Source organism: Globicephala melas, chromosome 9 (assembly GCF_963455315.2).
Source record: "Globicephala melas chromosome 9, mGloMel1.2, whole genome shotgun sequence".
In the NCBI taxonomy this organism is placed as follows: Eukaryota; Metazoa; Chordata; class Mammalia; order Artiodactyla; family Delphinidae; genus Globicephala; species Globicephala melas.
The window spans coordinates 17,751,746-17,774,208 of NC_083322.1; the positions used below are offsets into that span (position 1 = coordinate 17,751,746).

General features: G+C 37.8%; 2 protein-coding genes across 3 annotated transcripts in view; one reads left to right on the top strand and one right to left on the bottom strand.

The window, feature by feature from the left end:
- AGBL3 (AGBL carboxypeptidase 3) overlaps positions 1-17,999 on the bottom strand; it is a 90,384-nt gene extending 72,385 nt beyond the window's left edge. The window contains 2 exon segments of the mRNA XM_030853903.2: positions 16,549-16,609; positions 17,940-17,999. Coding sequence (XP_030709763.1) covers positions 16,549-16,609; positions 17,940-17,999 — 121 coding nt within the window.
- CYREN (cell cycle regulator of NHEJ) overlaps positions 1-20,628 on the top strand; it is a 136,239-nt gene extending 115,611 nt beyond the window's left edge. For both annotated transcript variants that reach the window (XM_060305285.1, XM_060305287.1), the window contains exon 7: positions 16,829-20,628. Coding sequence is in view for 1 of the 2 variants with exons in the window: in XM_060305287.1 (XP_060161270.1) it covers positions 16,829-16,843 (15 nt within the window). In the remaining variant the exon portion in view is untranslated. The remainder of the gene's footprint in view (positions 1-16,828) is intronic.
- Positions 20,629-22,463: the final 1,835 nt, after the last annotated feature.

The window sequence follows — 22,463 nt, forward strand, 5'->3', positions numbered from 1 at the left end:
TATGCAACTTCGAAAAGGGCCAAATATCACAGGACCACGTGGTCTAATACAACCCATTGCTGATGCAGTCAAGTTACTCAGTAAAGAATCACTACGACCAGCTACATCCTCCATTTCTTAGCAGAATACGCCAACATTATCATAATAAACATTTTCCCAACAATACTATTTCTAGGAGCATTCTATAACCCCTATATGTCAGAGTTATACACAACCAACTTTATCATCGAAACACTATTACTAACAATCTCTTTCCTATGAATTTGAGCATCCTGTCCTTGATGTTGATACGATGAATTAATATATTTACTTTGAAAAAACTTCCTAGCACTAACGCCAGCCCTATGCATATGACACGCCTCATTACCTATTACAATATCAAGCATCCATCAAGAAATATGTCTGATAAAAGAGTTACTTTGACAGAGTAAATAACAGAGGTTTAAATCATCTTATTTCTAGAATCACAGGAATTGATTAAGAATTCAAAATTCGTGCTACCACATTACACCATATTCTATAGTAAGATCAGCTAAATAAGCTATTGGACGCTTACCCAAAAAATGTTGGTTTATACCCTTCCCGTACTAATAAATCCCATCATCTTTATCATCATCCTAACAACCATTATCTCAGGAACCATAATTGTAATAACCAGCTCCCACTGACTATTAATCTGAATCGATTTTGAAATAAATATACTAGCCATTATTCCCATTTTAATAAAAAAATTTAACTCACGAGCTCTAGAAGCATCCACTAAATATTTCCTAACACAAGTTACCATATCAATATTACTTATAATAGCCGTTATTATTAACCTGTTATATTCCGGCCAATGAACCATTACAAAAATCTTTAATCCAACAGCATCGACAGTAATAACCATAGCCCTAACGATAAAACTAGGACTATCTCCATTCCACTTCTGAGTACCTGAAGTTACACAAGGCATCTCGTTAATAGCAGGCTTCATCTTACTAACATGACAAAAACTTGCACCCCTGTCAGTATTATACCAAATCTCACCATCCATCAGCCTAAACCAAGTATTATCTATAACCATACTATCCATCATAATTGGGGGGTGAGGTGGATTAAACCAAACCCAGCTATAAAAAATTATAGCTTACTCATCAATTGCTCACATAGGATGACTATCAGCCATTATACTGTAAAACCCAACTATAACAACCCTAAACCTTCTAATTTATATTACAATAACATATTACAGCTCAGCTACGGCTATACTATCGCTATCACACACATGAAACAAAATAGCCATTATTACAACCCTCATCCCCATCACCCTATTCTCAGTGGGAGGCCTTCCACCACTATCAGGATTTATGCCAAAGTGAATAATCATTTAAGAAATAACAAAAAACAACAACATTATTTTACCTAAACTAATAGCTATTACAGCACTACTCAACCTATACTTCTACATATGACTCACATACTCTACAGCACTAACTATATTTCCCTCCATAAATAATATAAAAATAAAATGACAATTTGATTTTACAAAACAATTTTCCTACCAACAATAATTGTAATATCCATAATACTCCTACCCCTTACACCAATACTCTGAGTAATGGATTAGGAATTTAGGTTACACAGACCAAGAGCCTTCAAAGCCCTAAGCAAGTTTACTTAATTCCTGCTTAATAAGGACTGCAAGACTATATCTTACATCAATTGAATGCAAATTGAACACTTTAAGCTAAATCCTCACTAGATTGGTGGGATTACACTTCCCAAGAAACTTTTAGTTAACAGCTAAATACCCTGGTCAACTTGCTTCAATCTACTTCTCCTACCACCAGGAAAAAAAAAAGTGGAAGAAGCCCTGGCAGAATTGAAGCTGCTTCTTTGAATTTGCAATTCAATATGTAAAATTCACCACAGGACTTGGCAAAAAGAGGACTCAACCCCCGTCTTTACATTTACAGTCTAATACTTACTCAGCCATTTAACCTATGTTCATAAAGCACAGACTATTCTCAACTAACCATAAAGACATTGGTACTTTATATCTACTACTTGGTGCTTGGGCTGGGATAGTGGGGACTACCTTAAGCCTACTAATTCATGCTGAACTAGGTCAACCTGGAACACTGCTTGAAGACTATCAGATTTACAACGTAGTTGTAACAGCCCACACATTTGTAATAATTTTCTTTATAGTTATGCCCATTATAATTGGAGGCTTCAGGAACTGACTAGTTCCACTAATGATCGGGGCACCCGATATAGCCTTTCCCCATATAAATCATACAAGCTTCTGATTACTTCCACCCTCTTTCCTACTACTTCTTTCATCATCTATTGTTGAAGCCAGTGCTGGTACAGGCTTTAGCCAGAAACTTAGCCCATGCTGGAGCTTCAGTAGACCTTACTATCTTTTCCCTGCATTTAGCAGCTGTTGCCTCAATTTTAGATGCTATTAATTTTATTACAATTATTAACATAAAACCATATGCTATACCCCAGTATCAAACACCATTATTTGTATGATCAGTTTTAATTACAGCTGTGCTACTGCTACTATCATCACCTGTACTAGTAGCTGGAATTACTATGCTATTAACAGAAACGAAACCTAAACACAACCATTTTTGACCCTGCGGGAGGGGGAGATCAAACCTTATATCAGCACCTATTCTGATTCTTCAGACATCCTGAGGTCTATATTCTAATTTTACTTGGATTTGGAATAATCTCACATATTGTAACTTATTGCTCAGGAAAAAAGAGCTTTCTGGGTACATAGGTATACTATGAGCTATAATATCAATTGGACTTTTAGGATTCATCGTATGAGCTCACCACGTTTACAGTAAATACAGATGTTGAAACATGAGCATATTTTATATCAGCCACTATAATTATTGCTATTCCAACAGGAGCAAAAGTATTTAGTTGACTAGCAACGCTTCATGGAGGTAATATCAAATGATCTCCAGCCATAATATGAGCCCTAGGCTTCATCTTCCTTTTTACAGTAGGTGGACTAACAGGAATTGTCCCAGCTGACTCATCACTACACATTGTCCTTCATGATATAGATTACATGGTTGCACACTTCCACTAAGTATTATCAATTGGAGCTGTATTCGCTATTATGGGAGGCTTTGTACATTGATTCCCACTATTCTTAGGCTATACACTCAACTCAACATGAGCAAAAATTCACTTTGTAACTATATTTGTTGTAGGTGTAAATATAACCTTCTTCCCACAACATTTCCTAGGTCTATCTGGAATACCACAATGATATACCTAGATGCATACACAACATGAAACACTATCTCATCAATAAGCTCATTCATTTCACTAACAGCAGTAATATTAATAATTTTCATAATTTGAGAGGCATTTGCATCAAAATGAGAAGTCTTAACAGTAGAGCTAACTAGAATGACTAAACGGATGTCTACCATATCACACATTCGAAGAGCCCACTTATGTTAACTCAAAATAGCTAAGAAAGGAAGGAATCAAATCCTCTTCTACTGGTTTCAAGCCAACATCATAATCATTATGTCTTTCTCAATAAATGAGATATTAGTAAAATTTTCCATAACTTTATCAGAGTTAAATTATAGGTGAAAGTCCTATATATCTCCATGGCATATCCTCTACAATTAGGTTTTCAAGATGCAACATCACCCATTATAGAAGAATTACTACATTTTCATGATCACACATTGATAATTGTGTTTTTAATCAGCTCCTTGGTCCTCTATATTATTTCACTAATATTAACAACTAAACTAACACATACAAGTACAACAGAAGCACGATAAGTAGAAACTATCCCGACAAACTTACCAGCCATTATCCTAATTCTATCTGCCCTGCCATCATTAAGAATTCTTTACATGATAGATGAAATTAATAATCCTTCCCTTACCGTAAGAACTATAGCACATCAGTGATACTGAATCTAAGAATATACAGACTGTGAGGATTTAAACTTTGACTCCTACATAATCCCAACATCAGATCTAAAGACAGGAGAATTATGACTATTAGAAGTAAATAACCAAGTAGTATTACCCATAGAAATAACAATCCAAATACTAATCTCCTCAGAAGATTTTTATACTCATGAGCCATGCCTTCACTAGGCCTAAAGACAGATGCAATCCCAGGATGCCTAAATCAAATAACTCTCATATCAACACGACCAGGTCTGTACTACAGACAATGTTCAGAAAATTTGTGGGTCAAATTATAGTTTTATACCTATTGTCTTTGAACTAGTACCACTAAAATACTTAGAAAAATGATCCGCACCAGTACTATAAATTCATTAAGAAGCTAAATAGCATTAACCTTTTAAGTTAAAGACTAGGAGTTAAAACTTCCCTTAACGGTATGCCACAATTAGATACATCAACATAATTTATTACTATATTATCAATAATTCTGAGATAATTATAATAATCATAAATTAATGAATTAGAAAACAGCACAACAGAATAAATGTATTCAAACATTGACTCTTTGACAAAACAAGATAAATCCCACTAATATAATCAGGGAGAAGAAAATAAGAATGCACAAATACTTAACATAAAATATGAGAACAGAGAAAAAATCTCAGGTTCAAAGGAAATTATAACAATTATAAAAGAATTCTTTGCCTAAAACTATGTAAATAAATTAAAAACACTCCATGAAAAGCATTATTTTTCTAGGAATATACAAATAACCAAAACTGTCCCTAGAATAGATAGAAAACCTAAACTAACAAAGAAGAAACATAAGTTGTATAATAAAAATATTCTTTGTAACTCTAAAACAACAACAACAATTATGTCCAGATAGCTTTAAGGAAATTCTATCAAACTTAAAAGAACAGTTAATTGCAGTATTATTCAAATTGTTCTAGAACATAGGGAAAGGACTTTGAGAAACGTTTATAACAAAACCTTTCAAAATATAAAAGCTAGGGCTTCCCTGGTGGTGCAGTGGTTGAGAGTCCGCCTGTCGATGCAGGGGACACGGGTTCGTGACCCGGTCTGGGAAGATCGCACGTGCTGCGGAGTGGCTTGGGCCCGTGAGCCGTGACCGCTGAGCCTGAGCGTCCGTAGCCTGTGCTCCGCAACGGGAGAGGCCACAACAGTGAGAGGCCCGCGTACCGCAAAAAAAAAAAAAAAAAAGGCAAGGTAGCTATTTATGAGTTGGAAAATAAAATTAGATCCATACCTCTTACTATTTGTAAATCATAGAGAAATTAAATACCAAAATTCAAACAAGTAGATAAAAGTACTTAAAGGAAATTTAGATGATTATATTCATGACCTTGGTGTAGGGAAGGTCTTTGTAGCTTAAATAGATATAAAAATAAAAAGCCACAAATGAATGATAAACTTAACATCAAAATAATTCTAAACAACAGAAGCAACAAAAACAAAGTTAACAAAGGATTACTATGAATGGGCAATTCATAACAAGGTGGAATATAAATAGTCAAGCATATGAAATAATTCTCAATTTCTGTAGCAATCAAGGAAATGTTACTTAAAATAGTGAGGTACCTTCTTTCTTCCAACAGACAGGCAAAATTTTAAAGACAAAAAAGTGGGTGAAGAAGTCTGCAAAATAGTACTATAAACTTTCTATGAATATGGGTATAGGTATGTGTATAAATGCAAAGAAAAAGGTCTAGAAGGATACATACCAAACTGAGAATAATTGTTTTCTCAAAAAGGAAGATTTGTTATAGGATGGCAGTGAAAATTATCAAAAAAAAAGGATAAAAACCTTATCTTCAACTTCAGAATATCTTCAGATAGATATGTGAATATTTAGAAGAAATATTTTCATGTGTATTTGAAAGTACTCTAAATGTATAAAATTTAAAAAATCAAGTATACATCAAAATGGCCATATACATTTGCAAATGAATGACTTTATTAAGGAAACTCTTCACACAGGCATACTTCATTTAAATAAGGATGTACTTCCAAAACATTGTGTCCATAAAAATTTGAATCATACTGTAAATGCATTTAAAGAGCTAATTATTTAAAGAAATGTCAAGGTAAATTCTTTTGTTAAGTGAAGTCCTTTCCAATGACCACTTTCATTTAGTTTAATTAAAAATCAAACCTTAAACAAACCTTAAAAGTTTGAACTTCATGGGAGGACCACGAAGACAGAGTAGGGCTTCCCTGGTGGCACAGTGGTTGAGAATCTACCTGCTAATGCAGGGGACACAGGTTCGAGCCCTGGTCTGGGAGGATCCCACATGGCGCAGAGCAACTAGGCCCGTGCACCACAACTACTGAGCCTGCGCATCTGGAGCCTGTGCTCCACAACAAGAGAGGCCACCATAGTGAGAGGCCCGTGCACCGCAATGAAGAGTGGCCCCCGCTTGCCACAACTAGAGGAAGCCCTCGCACAGAAACGAAGACACAACACAGCAAAAATTAATAAATAAATAAACTCCTACCCCCAACATCTTCTTTAAAAAAAAAAAAAAAAAAGAAGACAGAGTAGGAGGACGTGGAGCTCACCTTCCTCAACAAATACATTAAAAAAAAAAAATCTACATGTGGCACAATTCTCAGAGAAAACTACCTGGAAACTGGCAGAAGATGTCCTATACAACTAAAGCTGCAAGAAAGATCTCCATGTAACTGGGTAGGACAGGAAAAAAGGCATCAGGTCAGGACCTGTGCCTCTGAGAGGGATCTATAAGGAAGAGAAGGTCCATACGGGCAGACCCTTACCCTGGGGAGGGAACAGACAGACTCACAATCTGGGCATCCATGTCTTGGGGTCCTGCACAAAGGAGACAAGCCCTCTTGCCTGCTGGGAAATCCACTGAGACAGAGAGAAGAGCTGGAGAAGCCTAGACTCTACTTGTGAGGAGTGCACGTGAGCTGGCTTGCTAATAATCAAGGTGGAGAGAGCCTTGCACCGGCAGCTGCTGACTTCCTACACTTCCCAATTGGAAGGGGTGAACGCCCTGTCTCTGCTCAAACCACACCACAGCCTGGTGCGAGATCAGGGCAAAGATTTGGTCTAACTGCACAGGATCAGACCAGGGTGCATGCGGTGTGATCCAGGCATAGCTGTGGTGACCACTGTCAGCACACACACAAGGCAGTGCCACAATATGCAGCAGCTACGTGCTGAATCTTGGGCAGACAGGTCCTGGTGAGGAGTGTGAAGCAATCTGTTCCCCAGTGAGAGCACACTGGCTCCGCCCACTCCGTGCTGCAGCTCAGCACCAGATATGTGGCAGACAGGTCCAGGGAGAAGTGTGCCACAGAGGCAGCCCAGACCCCAGGCAGCAGCACAGCCACCTCAATTTCTGCAGCCACAATGCCCACATCCTCAGCCTCAGCCTACTCCACACCACAGCCTTGTACTAGACCTGGGACAAACACAATGGAGAAAGGGATACGACCTTGGGCTGCATCTGAGAGGAAGCGCAGAGACCTACACAGGCAGTGCACAGGTTTGCTGTGACCACAAGAGCCTCACTTGCTTCAGCAATCATCTCCTTTGGGGAAGGGCACGCACTCAAGTGCAATGGAACCTTACTGAACCCAACCCTCAGGACTTCTACTCCAAAACCTGGGAGCAGACCCAGAACCCAACGAGGCAATGACAACCACGGAGAAAGAGGAAACCCCACCTCACATCAAGCACAGACTCTAGACACTACAAAACAAATCACACCCCTTATCAAGGGGATAATGGCCAGCAAACTCTGAAGAAAGATGTGGCTGGTATCCATACCAAAACCAGCCCTCGCACCAAAAATATTCAACTCACACAGTCTACCCAGGGGTGCTCCCACATAAAAACACCCCTTAGGACCACAGTAGATAACTGTTTCTCCTAAATTCAGAGACAGAGAAAGTTAAGTAAAATGAAAAAGCAGAGGAACTACTACTACTCCCAATTAAAAAAACAAGAGAACTCCCCTGAAAGAACAACTAATGAAACAGACTTCACTGGTCTTCTAAGCCCCAACTTCAAAAAGGAAGTAATAAAAATGCTAAAGGAATTAAGAAAGATTATCAGTAGAAATGCAGATCACTGTAACAAGGAACTAGACTATACAAATGAAACAGTCAAAATTAGCTAATTCAATTGCCAAGTAAACCAATCTAGAAGCAATGAATAGCAGACTAAGTGCTGCAGAAGAATAAATAAGTGATCTGGAAGATAGAATAATGGAAATCACCCAATCAGAATAGCAGACAGAAAGAAAACAAAATGAAAGCAACACATGAGGTTTACAGGATAATATAAAGAGTGCAAACCTATGCATAATAGGGGTTCCAGAAGGAGAAGAGAGAGAAAAGGGGATTGAAAATGTACTTGAAGAAACTATGGCTGAACACTTCCTAAAATCTAAAGAAGGAAACCGATATCCAGGTACAGGAAGCACAGAGGGTCCCAAACAAGGTGAACACAAACAGACCCACACCAAGACATTATTAGCATTAAAATGGCAAAAGTTAAAGAGATGATTCTAAAGGCTGGAAGAGAAAAACAGAGTCAGTTACAAGGGAACTCCCATAAGGCTATCAGCTGATTTCTCTGCAGAAACTGTGCAGATCAGAAGGGAGTGGCATGATATATTCAAAGTCCTGAAAGGGAAAACCCTGCAACCTGGGATACTCTACCCAGCAAGATTATCATTTAGAATAGGAGAAGAGATAAAGAATTTCTCAGACAAGCAAAAACTGAAAGAATACAGCAATATTAAACCTAACCTAAAAGAAATATTGAAAGGTCTTCTCTAAATAGAAAAGAAGCAAGTATCTATTGGAAAGGCAAATATATAAAAGGATTGAAGATCACTTTAATAAGTCAGTACATAAATTTTTAAAAATCCAAAAAAATTGTAAAAGTGATTATATCTACTATTAATGGTAAAAGGATATGCATGAGGATGTAAAATAGGACATCAAAATCACAAAATGTAGGGGAGGGGAGTACAAAAATGAATATCTTTTAGAATGTGTTTAAACTTGTATGACTATCAGTTTAAAGCAAGTAGATATAGTTATGGGTTAACATACTTGAAAACCAGGGTAACCACACATCAAAAAGATACAATAGATTCACAGAAACCAAAAAGAAAGGAACTCAAGAATACAAAAGAAAACGATTAAACCACAAAAGGGAAAACAAAAAGAAGAAATGAACAAGAAAGAACTACAAAAACAACTAGAAAACAAGGTTTAAAATGGAAATTAAGTGCAGCTCTATTTACAACAGCCAGGACATGGATGCAACCTAAGTGTCCATTGACAGATGAATGGATAAAGAAGATATGGCACATATATACAATGGAATATTACTCAGCCATAAAAAGAAACAAAGTTGAGTTATTTGCAGTGAGGTGGATGGACCTAGAATCTGTCATACAGAGTGAAGTAAGTCTGAAAGAGGAAAACAAATACTGTATGCTAACACATATATATGGAATCTAAAAAAAAAAAAGGGTTCTGAAGAACCTTAGGTGCAGGACAGGAATAAAGACGCAGATGGTAGAGAATGGGCTTGAGGACATGGGGAGTGGGAAGGGTAAGCTGGGACGAAGTGAGAGAGTGGCATGGACATATATACACTACCAAATGTAAAACAGATAGCTAGTGGGAAGCAGCCGCATAGCACAGGGAGATCAGCCTGGTGCTTTGTGACCACCTAGTGGGGTGGGATAGGGAGGGTGGGAGGGAGACACAAGAGAGAGGAGATATGGGGATATATGTATATGTATAGCTGATTCACTTTGTTATAAAGCAGAAACTAACACACCATTGTAAAGCAGTTATACCCCAATAAAGATGTTAAAATAAATAACTAAATAATAAAATAAAATAGAAGAAAAATAAATAAGATGGCAATAAGTACATACCTATCAATAATTACTTTAAATGTCAGTGGACTAAATACTCAAATCAAAAGAAAGAGTGACAGACTGGATTAAAAAACAAACACCAACAGTATGCTGCCTACAGGAGACTCACTTTAGGGCAAAAGACACACACAGATTGAAAGTGAGGCGATGGAAAAGGATATTTCATGCAAATGGAAACCATAAGAAAGTAGGAATAGCAGTACTCATATCAGACAAAATAGACTTTAAACAAAGGCCATAAAGAAAGACAAAGAAGGACAGTATATAATGATAAAGGGAGCAATACAAGAAGAGGATATTATACTCATTAACATATATGCCCCCAATATAGGAACACCTAAATATATAAAACAAATACTAACAGACATAAAGAGAGAGATTTGACAGGAATACAATAATAGTAGGAAACTTTAACACCCCACTGACATCAATGAACAGATCTTCCAGGCAGAAAATCAGTAAGGCAACGGAGATCCCAAATGACACAACCAGCTGGACTTGATACATACAGGACACTACATCAAGCCCCCCGCCCCTTAATACGCATTCTTTTCAAGTGCACATGGAACGTTCTCTAGGATAGACCACATATTAGGTTACAAAACAAGTCTCAACAAATTTAAGAGGATAGAAATTATCTCAATATCTTTTCTGACCACAATGGTATGATACTAGAAATCAACCACAGAAAGAAAAATGGGAGAAGAATGAACACATGGAGACTAAGCAACATGCTACTGAAAAAACCAATGGGTAAGTGATGAAATCAAAGAAGAAATTGGAAAATACCTGAGCACAAAGGAAAATGAAAACACAAACTTCCAAAATCTATGGGACACAGCAAAAGCAGTTCTAAGACAGAAGATCATAGTGATAGAGGCTTTCCTCAAGAAGGAAAAAAAAAAAAACTCAAAAAAACAACCTAACCTACCACCTAAAAAAAGAAGAAGAAAAAAACCAATGTCAGCAAAAGGAAGGAAATAATAAAGTTAAAAGAGGAAATAAATAAATTAGAGATCCAAAAAACAATAGAAAGGATAAAAAACCCAAGAGCTGGTTTTTTTTGAAAAGATAAACAAAATCAACACACCTCTAGCCAGGCCTGCCAAGAAGAAAAGAGAGAGGACCCAAATAAACAAAATAGGAAATGAAAGAGGAGAAATAACAGCCAATATTGCAGAAATACAAAAAACTGTTAAGAGAATACTATGAGGAATTATATGCCAACAAATAGTTTCTAGAAACACACAGCCTGCCAAAACTGAGTCAAGAAGAAACAGATAACTTGTGCAGACCAATCACTACAAGTGAAATAGAATCAGCAATAAAAAAACCTCCTGCAAACAAAAGTCCAGGACCAGATGGCTTCACTGGGGAATTCTACAGAACGTACAAAGAAGAACTTACACTGATCTTTCTCAAACTATTCCAAAAAACTGAAGACGAGGGAACACTTCCAAACTTATTCTATTAAGCTACCATCGCCCTGATAACAAAACCAAAAAGGGACTACAAAGAAAGAAAATTACAGGCCAATATCTGTGATAAAAACAGATGCAAAAAATCCTTAACAAAATATTAGTAAGCCAAATACATAAAAAGGATCATACACTATGGTCAAGTTGGATTCATTCCAGGTTTGCAAGGATAGTTCATCATACGGAAATCAATCAATGTGATACACCACATTACCAAGAGGAAAGCAAAAACCACATGATCATTTAAATAGGCACAGAAATGCTTGGATCATCTAGACAGAAAATCACTAAGGAAACACAGGCCTTAAATGACACATTCACCAGATGGACTTAATTGATATTTACAGAACATTCCATCCAAAAGCAGCAGAATAGACTTCCTTCTTAAGTGCACCTGGAACATTCTCCAGGACAGATCACATGTTGGGCCACAAATCAAGCCTCAGTAAATTTAAGAAAACTGAAATCATATCAAGCATCCTTTCCAACCACAATGTTATGAGATTAGAAATCAGTTACAGGAAAAAAAACAGTAAAAAAACACAAACACATGGAGGCTAAACAATATGTTACTAAAAGAACAATGGATCACAGAAGAAATCAAAAAGGAAATCAAAAAATACCTAGAGACAAATGACAGTGAAAACACGATGATCCAAAACCTATGGGATGCAGCAAAAGCAGTTCTAAGAGGGAAGTTTATAGCAATAAAATCTTACCTCAGAAAACAATAAAAATCTCAAACAACCTAAATCTTACACCTAAAGCAACTAGAGAAAGAAGAACAAACAAAACTCAATGTTAGTAGAAGGAAAGAAATCATAAAGATCAGAGGAGAAATAATGAAATAGAGACAAAGAAAACAATAGAAAAGATCAATGAAACTGAAAGCTGGATCTTTGAAAAGATAAACAAAATTGATAGATCTTTAGCCAGACTCATCAAGAAAAAAAGGGAGAGGGTTCAAATCAATAAAATTAGAAATGAAAAAGGAGAAGTTACAATGGACACCACAGAAACACAAAGGAACATAAGAGACTACTACAAACAACTATATGCCAATAAAATGGACAACCTAGAAGAAATGGACAAATTCTTAGAAGGGTACAACCTTCCAAGACTGAACCAGGAAGAAACAGAAAATATGAACAGACCAATCAGAAGTACTGAAATTGAAACAGTGATTGAAAACCTTCCAACAAACAAAAGTCCAGGACCAGATGGCTTCAGAGGCAAATTCTATCAAACATTTAGAGAAGAGCTAACACCCATCCTTCTCAAACTCTTCCAAAAAATTGCAGAGGAAGGAACACTCCCAAGCATATTCTACATTAAAAGGATCATACACCATGATTTATCCCAGGGATGCAAGGATTCTTCAACAACTGCAAATCAATCAGTGTGATATACCACATTAACAAACTGAAGAATAAAAACCATATAATCATCTCAATAGATGCAGAAAAAGCATTTGACAAAATTCAACACCCATTTATGATAAAAACTCTCCAGAAGTGGGCATAGAGGGAACTTACCTCAACATAATAAAGGCCATATATGACAAACCCACAGCTAACATCATTTTCAATGGTGAAAAGCTAAAAGCATTCCTTCTAATATCAGGAACAAGACAAGGACACCCACTGTCACCACTTTCATTCAACATAGTTTTGGAAGTCCTAGCTACAGCAATGAGAGAAGAGAAAGAAATAAAAGGAATCGAAATTGGAAAAGAAGAAGTAAAATTACCACTGTTTGCAGATGACATGATATTATACACAGAAAATCCTACAGATGCTACCAGAAAAGTACTAGAGCTCATCAATGAATTAGGTAAAGTTGCAGGATACAAAATTAATACACAGAAATCTCTTGCATTCCTATATGCTAACAACAAAAGATCAGAAAGAGAAATTAAGGAAACAATCCCATTCACCATTGCATCAAAAAATATAACCTACTAAGGAGACAAAAGACTTGTACTCTGAAAACTATAAGACACTGATGCAAGAAATCGAAGATGATACAAACAGATGGAAAGATATACCATGTTCCTGGATCGGAAGAATCAATACTGTCAAAATGACTATACTACCCAAGGCAATCTACAGATTCAGTGCAATCCTTATCAAATTACCAATGGCATTTTTCACAGGACTAGAACAAAAAATTTTAAATTTGTATGGAAACACAAAAGACCCTGAATAGCCAAATCAATCCTGAGAAAGAAAAACAGAGCTGGAAGAATCAGGCTCCCTGACTTCAGACTATACTACAAAACAGTGTGGTACTGGCACAAAAATAAACACATAGATCAATGGAACAGGATAGAAAGCCCAGAAATAAACCCACACACCTATGGTCAATTAATCTATGACAAAGGAGGCAAGAATATACAATGTAGAAAAGACAGTCTCTTCAATAAGTGGTGCTGGGAAAACTGGACAGCTACATGCAAAAGAATGAAATTAGAACATTCTCTAACACCATATAGATACATAAAGTCAAAATGGATCAAAGACCTAAATGTAAGGCCAGATGCTAAAAACTTCCTAGAGGAAAACACAGGGAGAACAATCTTTGACATAAATTGCAACAATTATGTTCTTTGATCCACCTCTTAGAGTAATGAAAATAAAGCAAAAATAAACAAATGGGATGTATTTAAACTTAAAAGTTTCTGCACAGCAAAGGAAAACATAACCAAAACGAACAGACCCACAGAATGGGAGAAAACATTTGCAAACGAAGTGACCAACAAGGGATTAATCTCAAATTATACAAACAAAAACAAAAAAACAAAAAACCCAATCAAAAAATGGGCAGAAGATCTAAATAGACATGCCTCCAAAGGAGACATACAGATGGCCAACAGGCACATGAAAAGATGCTCAACATCACTAATTATCAGAGAAATGCAATTCAAAACTACAATGAGGTATCACCATACACCAGTCAGAATGGCCATCATCAACAAGTCTACAAACAATAAATGCTGGAGAGGGTGTGGAGAAAAGGGAACCCTCTTGCACTGTTGGTGGGGATGTAAACTGGTACAGCCACTATGGAGAATAGTATGAAGGTTCCTTAGAAAACTAAAAATAGAACTACAATGATCCAGCAATCCCACTTCTGGGCACATATCCAGAGAAAACCATAACTGAAAAGCTACATGCACCCCAATGTTCAGCACTATTTACAACAGCCAAGACATGGAAGCAACCTAACTGTCCACTGACAGAGGAATGGATAAAGAAGATGTGGCACATATATACAATGGAATATTACTCAGCCATAAAAATAGTGAAATAATGCCATCTGCAGCAACATGGATGAACCTAGAGCTTATCATACTAATAAGTCAGACAGAGAAAGACAAATATCACATGAAATCACTCATATGTGGAATCTAATTTAAAAAAATGATACACATGAACTTATTTACAAAACAGAAACCGACTTAATAGATTTCAAAAACAAACTTATGGTTACCAAAGGGGAAACGTCGGGCAGGGAGGAATAAATCAGGAGCTTGGGATTACATACAGACACCACTATATATAAGATAGATAACCAGAAAGGACCTACAGTATAGCACAGGGAACTCTACTCAGTATTCTGTGATAACCTATATGAGGAAAGAATCTGAAAAAGAATGAATATATGTATATGTATAACTGAATCACTTTGCTGTACACCTGAAACTAAAACAACATTGTGAATCAACTATACGCCAATAAAATTTAAAAACCAACCAACAAACAAATAACAACCCAGTCAAAAAATGAGCAGAAGACTTATTTAGATATTTTTCCAGAGAAGACATACAGATGAACAACAGGCCCACAAAAAGATGTTCAACATCACTAATTATTAGAGAAATGTAAATCAAAAGCACAATGAGGTATCACTCAAACAGGTCAGAATGACTATCATCAAAAAGTCTACAAATAATAAAGCTGGAGAGGGTGTGGAGAGAAGGGAACCCTCCTACACTGTTGGTGGGAACGTAAATTGGTGCAGCCACTATGGAAAACAATACGGAGGTTCCTTAAAAAGCTAAAAGTAGAGCTACCATATGATCCAGCAATCCCATTCCTGGGTATATATCCAGAAATAACTAAAACTCTAATTTAAAAAGATAAATACACCCCAGGGCTTCCCTGGTGGCGCAGTGGTTGAGAGTCCGCCTGCCGATGCAGGGGACACGGGCTCGTGCCCCGGTCCGGGAAGATCCCACATGCCGCAGAGCGGCTAGGCCCGTGAGCCATGGCCGCTGAGCCTGCGTGTCCGGAGCCTGTGCTCCACAATGGGGGAGGTCATAACAGTGAGAGGCCCGTGTACCACAAAAAAAAAAAAAAAAAAAAAAAAAAACAAAGACCCCAGTGTTCATAGCAGCAGTATTTACAATAGCCAAGACATGGAAGCAACCCATGTGCCTATCAACAGATGACTGGCTTAAGAAGATGTGGTGTGTGTGTGTGTGTGTGTGTGTGTGTGTGTGTGTGTGTGTGTGTGTGTGTGTGTGTGTGTGTGTGTGTGTGTGTGTGTAAAATGGAATATTACTCAGCCATAAAAAAGAATGAAATATTGCCATTTGCAACAACATAGATGGACCTCGAGAGTATTATACTTAGTGAAATAAGTTAGACAGAGGAAGACAAATATTATATCACTTATATATAGAATCTAAAAAATAATACAAATGAATCTATATACAAAACAGAAACAGACTCACAGAAACAGAAAACAAACGGTTATCAGAGGGGAAAGGAAGGGGGAGGGATAAATTAGGAGTACAGGATTAACAATCTACTACATATAAAATAGATAAGAACAAGGATTTACTGAATAGAACAGGGAATTACGTTACCTTGAAATAACCTATAATGGGAAATAATCTGAAAAATATATATACACAACTGAGTCACTTTTCTGTATACCCAAAACTAACAGAATAGTGTAAATCACCTATACTTCAATTAAAAAAAAAGTTTGAAGTCCAAAATACTATTATAAAAGTAAATACATATCTCCTTACCAATAACAGAATAATAAGTCCCTATATTATTCACTGACTTTTTTTTTCTAGCGCTCTCTCATTTTTCATCCACTTAAGGTATTATCAGAAAGAGAAGGGGGAATATATGAATAATGTCAAACCTGTTAAAAGTGCACACTGATGGATGTCTTCATTTACAAACTTCATAAAGTTATCCTCATCCTAAAACAAGAGAGTTTTAAATTATTTATCTTTTAAAAACCAGCGGTTTCCCAATCCAGAAATTTTTTACATCTACCTTAGTACTTAGAATTGAGTGTGTCTTTAATCTTTAATAAATGAAAAAATTCAAGGTTATTACTGGCTATTGATCTCAAAGCACCCAACACTTCAAATATCCTGAAACAATGTTTTCATCTTTCATTTCTCTTCTTCCACAAGGTAACGTCATATTAATGATTATAGAGAAGGAACAGTTTAAAGATTCTTGGTAAACCTGGCAAAACAGGTTAAATTACGACTAAAATTAACCAAAAAAAGAAGAAAAAAGAAACACAGAAAGCCATTGCCGGGACTTCCCTAGTGACCCAGTGGTGAAGAATTCGCCTGCCAATGCAGGGGACATGGGTTTGAGCCCTGGTCCGGGAAGATCCCACATGCCGCGGAGCAAATAAGCCTGTGCGCCACAACTACTGAGCCTGCACTCCAGAGCCCGCGAGCCACAACTACTCAGCCCGAGTGCCACAACTACTGAAGCCCTCGCACCTAGAGCCTGTGCCCCCCCGGCAAAGAGAAGCCACCGCAATGAGAAGCCCGCGCACCGCAACGAAGAGTAGCCCGCGCTCGCCGCAACTAGAGAAAGCCCGCGTGCGCGCAGCAAGGAATGCAGCCAAAAATAAATAAATAAATAAATTTATGCGGGGAGGGGAGAAAGCCATTGACTTAAAGGGTTATACATCATTTGGGGAGTTTATTTTGGGACCTTAACTTACATAGATAATTTATACATTACTAAAATGTGAAGGAAATTTCTTAGAAATATGTGCTGGGACCAGACAAAATATTTGTAACTACTGCATTTTGTTTCTCCACTACCCCCTTCTTCCTCCATGTACTTTCCTTTGTTACAACAGTGCCACATGAAATCTATGATGGTGACACACAGTAGGTTTAGAAATAGGTTTCACTATTATGATACACATTATAATGTAACATAGAATTAGTACATATAAGAAAATAAGTGGACATGAATTATAAAAATAAAACCCTAATAATTACTTATTACACACATTTTAATAAAACTCAGAAGAATCTCAGCCAAAATATTTTCTCAAAAAACCCCCCAAATCAATATAGATTCTCTCTCTAGATAGGGCATACTGCACACATTAATAGCTTTGCTTTCAATCAATTTATTTCCCAACTTCAGTGAAAAGTGATTTAAATATCCAACGGATTTTTACAGCCAACTGAATTTATAGTATTTTTACTGGGAATTTATATTTTATAACAAGTTTTATTTCTAAGTAGGATTAAGTTGAGAAAAACATACTGATTCATCTTCACTGATTGTTCTGTCTGAATAGTCTTACTTTTCTGAATCTTCTGACATCTCCTCCAATATTTGGCTAAAAATTTCTTTTATTATGTAGGTGGGCTGTAAAACAATTTGTAAGGAACTTATTTGACAGTTTTCTTTTTAAGTACACATTAAATGTGTACCCCCAAATATATTCAATTTTATTTAATTAACAGTGACAACAGGCTTCTCTAAAAAGTAAATTAAGACACAGCTAATTAAACCTTTAATTTCAAAGATTTGAAGAAATTCTCCATTTTTATAAGATAGAGACAAGTCAGAATAAGACAAATCACGTAAATAATTCAGTTGAAAAAGGAATTTCCAGGGTACATAACCAAATCCTAGACTTATCATAGACAAGTCTAGACACAGCGATAGCGAGTTCAGAATGATTCTGAGGCACTGAAAAGCTCATGCATCAGAGAAAAATTACAGTTACTTATTCAGGTAGTGAGTTGTAGCAATACAGTTAATTTTTTTTTTCGGCTTAATTTTCATTTGACCAAAAGTTCAAATGACAGTAGGTTTTTTTCTCTATATTTTGGTTAATATTCTGTAGACTGTTCTAATATTCGATCACATTAGTCTTACTGGAATAGTTAACTTACTGCAATAGTTATCAGAAGTGGTAATTCTTAAGTGGTAATTAAGTGGTAATTAAGACCTCTTAAGTGGTAATTAAGACAATGAAATAACAGAAATTCCTTGTCAAGAGTCTACTATTTTTGAGAGACCAAAGGAATTTACTAATTTCGAATCTACTAGTTTATGCTCCTCTCTACAAAAAGTGGGTTTTCGAGCGTGGACCACAAACAATACAGCCCAAGCTCCACAGCGAATAACTTTACGAATGCCACAGAGAAGTCTGTCTTACGGGTGACACCTTCAGTAGTAAGAGACTGAAGTTTCCGTCTGGGGATCACAACTCCGAATTTGGAAAACTGGACTGGCATAAATCTTGATTCTGTTTCCTTACATGAGCGTATGAGGCGCACCAACGTGCTGACCTGCTGCGGAGTAAAACCTGAGCTTCAGGAGAGGCACACACACAGATGGATCCAATAAGCGCTCCGTGCGTACCTTCCACGTCAGAAGCGAGAGAGGCCACAGCAGGCGCGGCCTCGCCCAGCGGCGCCGCGGCAGTCTCGGGGCAGCAACGATGACTTCCCTTCTTGGCGGGAAGGACGATGAAGACACAATTCCTGGTGGCGAAGTTTTCCTCCCACACTCGGCGACACGGCAGTGGAGGGAGGGGCGCCTTTTCTGGGCGCGCTCGTTTCGCGCAGGGACTTTCCTTCTCGGCACTTCACTGTCCCGCCTCGGCCTCCTCACCCTCGCCTCGAGTCCCACGGTCAGGCCAGTAGTCCCTTCCGTGCGCCGGGAGCAGCCGTTCTGCCAGTGATACCGACAGCCCAGCGACTGGAAGGAACGCTGCCGCGGCCGTTTAGTAGCCGCAGCCACGCCCTTCATCACGTAGCGCAGCACTCGTTACCAGGGCAACGGGCTCAACCTCGCGAGATCTCAGACTGGTCAGCTACGCGGGATTTCGGCTGAAGGAAAGGAAAAGCCCGGAGGATGTGGCGGACTAGCAGCAGAGGAGTGGGCGTCAAAGGGCATCCCGAGGGGCGGGAAGGTAGAGAGCAGGGGGCTGGCGGGAAATTTTAGGGGTGGAGGCAGGGCAGCTATTTGTCCCTACGGTTCTGCACATCGGTTGTTTGCCATGTCTGTCCCTTCTTCGAGCAGACACTAGAGCAGACTGGTTAAGACTTTTGCTTTGTTGATCTTTAGTTGTATCCGCACCGAGTTGCGTTTTGCACGGTTGTGTGACTAATGATCTTTATTGGATTCGGAAAAAGAGACTTTTTAAATATTTGATGGAAGAGTCCTAGATTTTCTTGGGTGAGCTTGCAAGATTATTATTAGCGCAGAGATTCTTTAAGTATAATAATCGTTAGCTAACGTATCAAGAACATCTTCGGGGACACTATGCAAATCATTTTACATGTATTGTCTCATCTAATTAAATATGATCATTCCGTAACAAATTTAGCCATTATTCCTGTACATCCCACCTTGATTTCCCCCTGGTCTGTAGCTTAGTGGATAATTTATTTAGAATACTTTTCCAAGTAGAGCTAAAAATAAAAGTCTTTAAATGTTTGGTGCCTGCACGAGGCATTATGTGTCATGAGATTTGTAATACTGTAGAAATGGAGATAATGCAAAAGTAAAATAAAGGGCAAAGCAATAGCTTAAACATGAGGTTAATAGCCTCTGCTTAAATTTTGTTAGTTTCCAAAAAATAACATGTTCTTTGAGGTCAGTGATTTAGAAGATTGGACCTTCCAGAAAAAGAAATAGAGCAGGTATTAGATCACACTTTCTTGAAAATCAATTACCCTTTATAATTGTACCTTGTTTTATGTAACACATATGTTACTAAAGGTGACATGCATAGAGAATTTTTGTATATGGAATCTATTTTTCTGTTGGATTTTAGAGTCATGATTGCAAGCCATAGTGTCAGACACACAAGGTGAAACTCCAAGAAATGATCTAAACAAGTTACACAAGAAATTAATGGCAGAGCTGGGACTTAAATCTCAAGATTTTTAGTCCAAATATCTACATGATCATATTTCAAGTAATCCTACAGAGAAAAATTAGTGCATAATAAAAACAGGAATTCAAAAAAACCTTTGAAAATTGTATTTATTCATTCTTTCATTAATTCAACAAATATTTATTCAATGCCTACTAATTGCCAGGGACTGTTCCCAGTGTAATAAAATGGACATCCCTTGTGGAGGTTATGTACTACTGAGAGAAGAAAGACCAATACTTGAAAAAAGCTCTCAGGTGATGAAAATTGCTGTGGCGAGAAATAAGGGAAAAATAAAGAGCATAGGGAGTGCTCTAGTGGGTGGGCCTTGGTAGGGGTGGCTCTGTTGATGGAGTGTCCAGGAAAGTCTTTCTGACCAGGCTTTTGAGCAGAGACCTGAAGCAAGTAAAGGGATGAGCTACGTGGATGCCTACGGGAAGACCTTGGCAGGCAGGGGAAACAGCAAGTACAAAGGCTCTGAGAGAAAATCATGTTATGAATTATACTAGGCAGCACTGTTTAGTTGAAGCTTAGCTGGAGTCAGTACATTTTAAGAAAAGAGATTTCATTAGGACCTCTTTCTTCCCCAGATAAATTTAAAATGATTTTCTTAAGCACCTGTTCCTTTTTAACTTTTTTTTTTAAAACTTACTCTCCTATTCTAGACAGTAGAATACAGTGGAAATAAATTCTTTGCCTTTAAGTGCAAGTGGAAGGAAGACCTGCAGTAAACTTCAACCAAGGACTTTGATGTCGGTCTGAGTTTTTGTTCTCCTTTTCTCTGATCTTATCAGAGAAGGTTATGGGACATACTCCTTATGGAGCCAGCTTCTGCTTCCTGGGAAGGCAGCTTTGCCTGTGCAGCAACCTTTCCTCCTCCAATTTTTTGATGCATTCATCACCTCTAAGCCTGCAGTATAAAAGGCAATATAGTAAGAGTAAGGAAAGAGGAAAAGAAAAACCAAAACAGTACTCCAAAAGGCACAATTATTCATGTGGGAATCAGGAGGAAAAAGGTCATGTTAGCAACATGGCCAAATGTAAATTGTGTTAGGAATGTGATTTATTTTGTGTGATTATATCATTTTGAATTTGTTGAGCAGAGGCTTACATGAGCATATGAGGTGACTAGGGAAGTCAAAGTTATTTATGACATCACAGAAGTTAGTGGTTACGTGGCTGTAGAGGCTGAGGAAGCCATACTGGATCCCGGGAGCCTTGGGGTCATCTAGTACCCGTCAGGCCTTCCTCAGACTATCAGGGTCTAGGATGTTCCAGTGTAGGGCCAAACCACCCCAACAGTTTCCAGATCTTAAGATCTGTCCCAGCCAGTCAACTAACCAAGACTTAGCTCAAAGGCCATCCCCTAAGTGAAGTCTTTCCTGATCCCTCTATCATTGGTAGAATACTTACACTGTTAGTTTATGTACTGTGTCTAAATTTGGGGACTATAGTGAAGTATTATTCTTCTGAACACTTGGAAATGAGGCAGTAAGAATGCCCCCAGCCTGTTCAACAATGAACAGATAGGATAAATCACCTCAAAAGAGAAAGCTGGCTCCCAGGCTCAGGGTGAAGTTTCATGATAAAAAACATGAAATGGTACCCCCGCCACTGCCACCAGTAAGTGCACCTGAACTGTGCAATGGTGAAATCCCCCTTCTCATTAAGGACGTGTTGGCCAGATCCCACAACTTTTCAGCCACTTCCTTTCATTTTGGTATTTAAGATTTCGTTCTGGTATTTGGTATTAAGTACACTTTAAACTTCAATGTCAAACTCGATTCAATGCCCTCCTCCTCGTTACCCTCTAGATCTGTCCCTAGCTCTGGTGACTGAGGAAGTGGGAGGGAATTGGTGTTTTGCTATTTACATTCATCCCCTATTTCTTC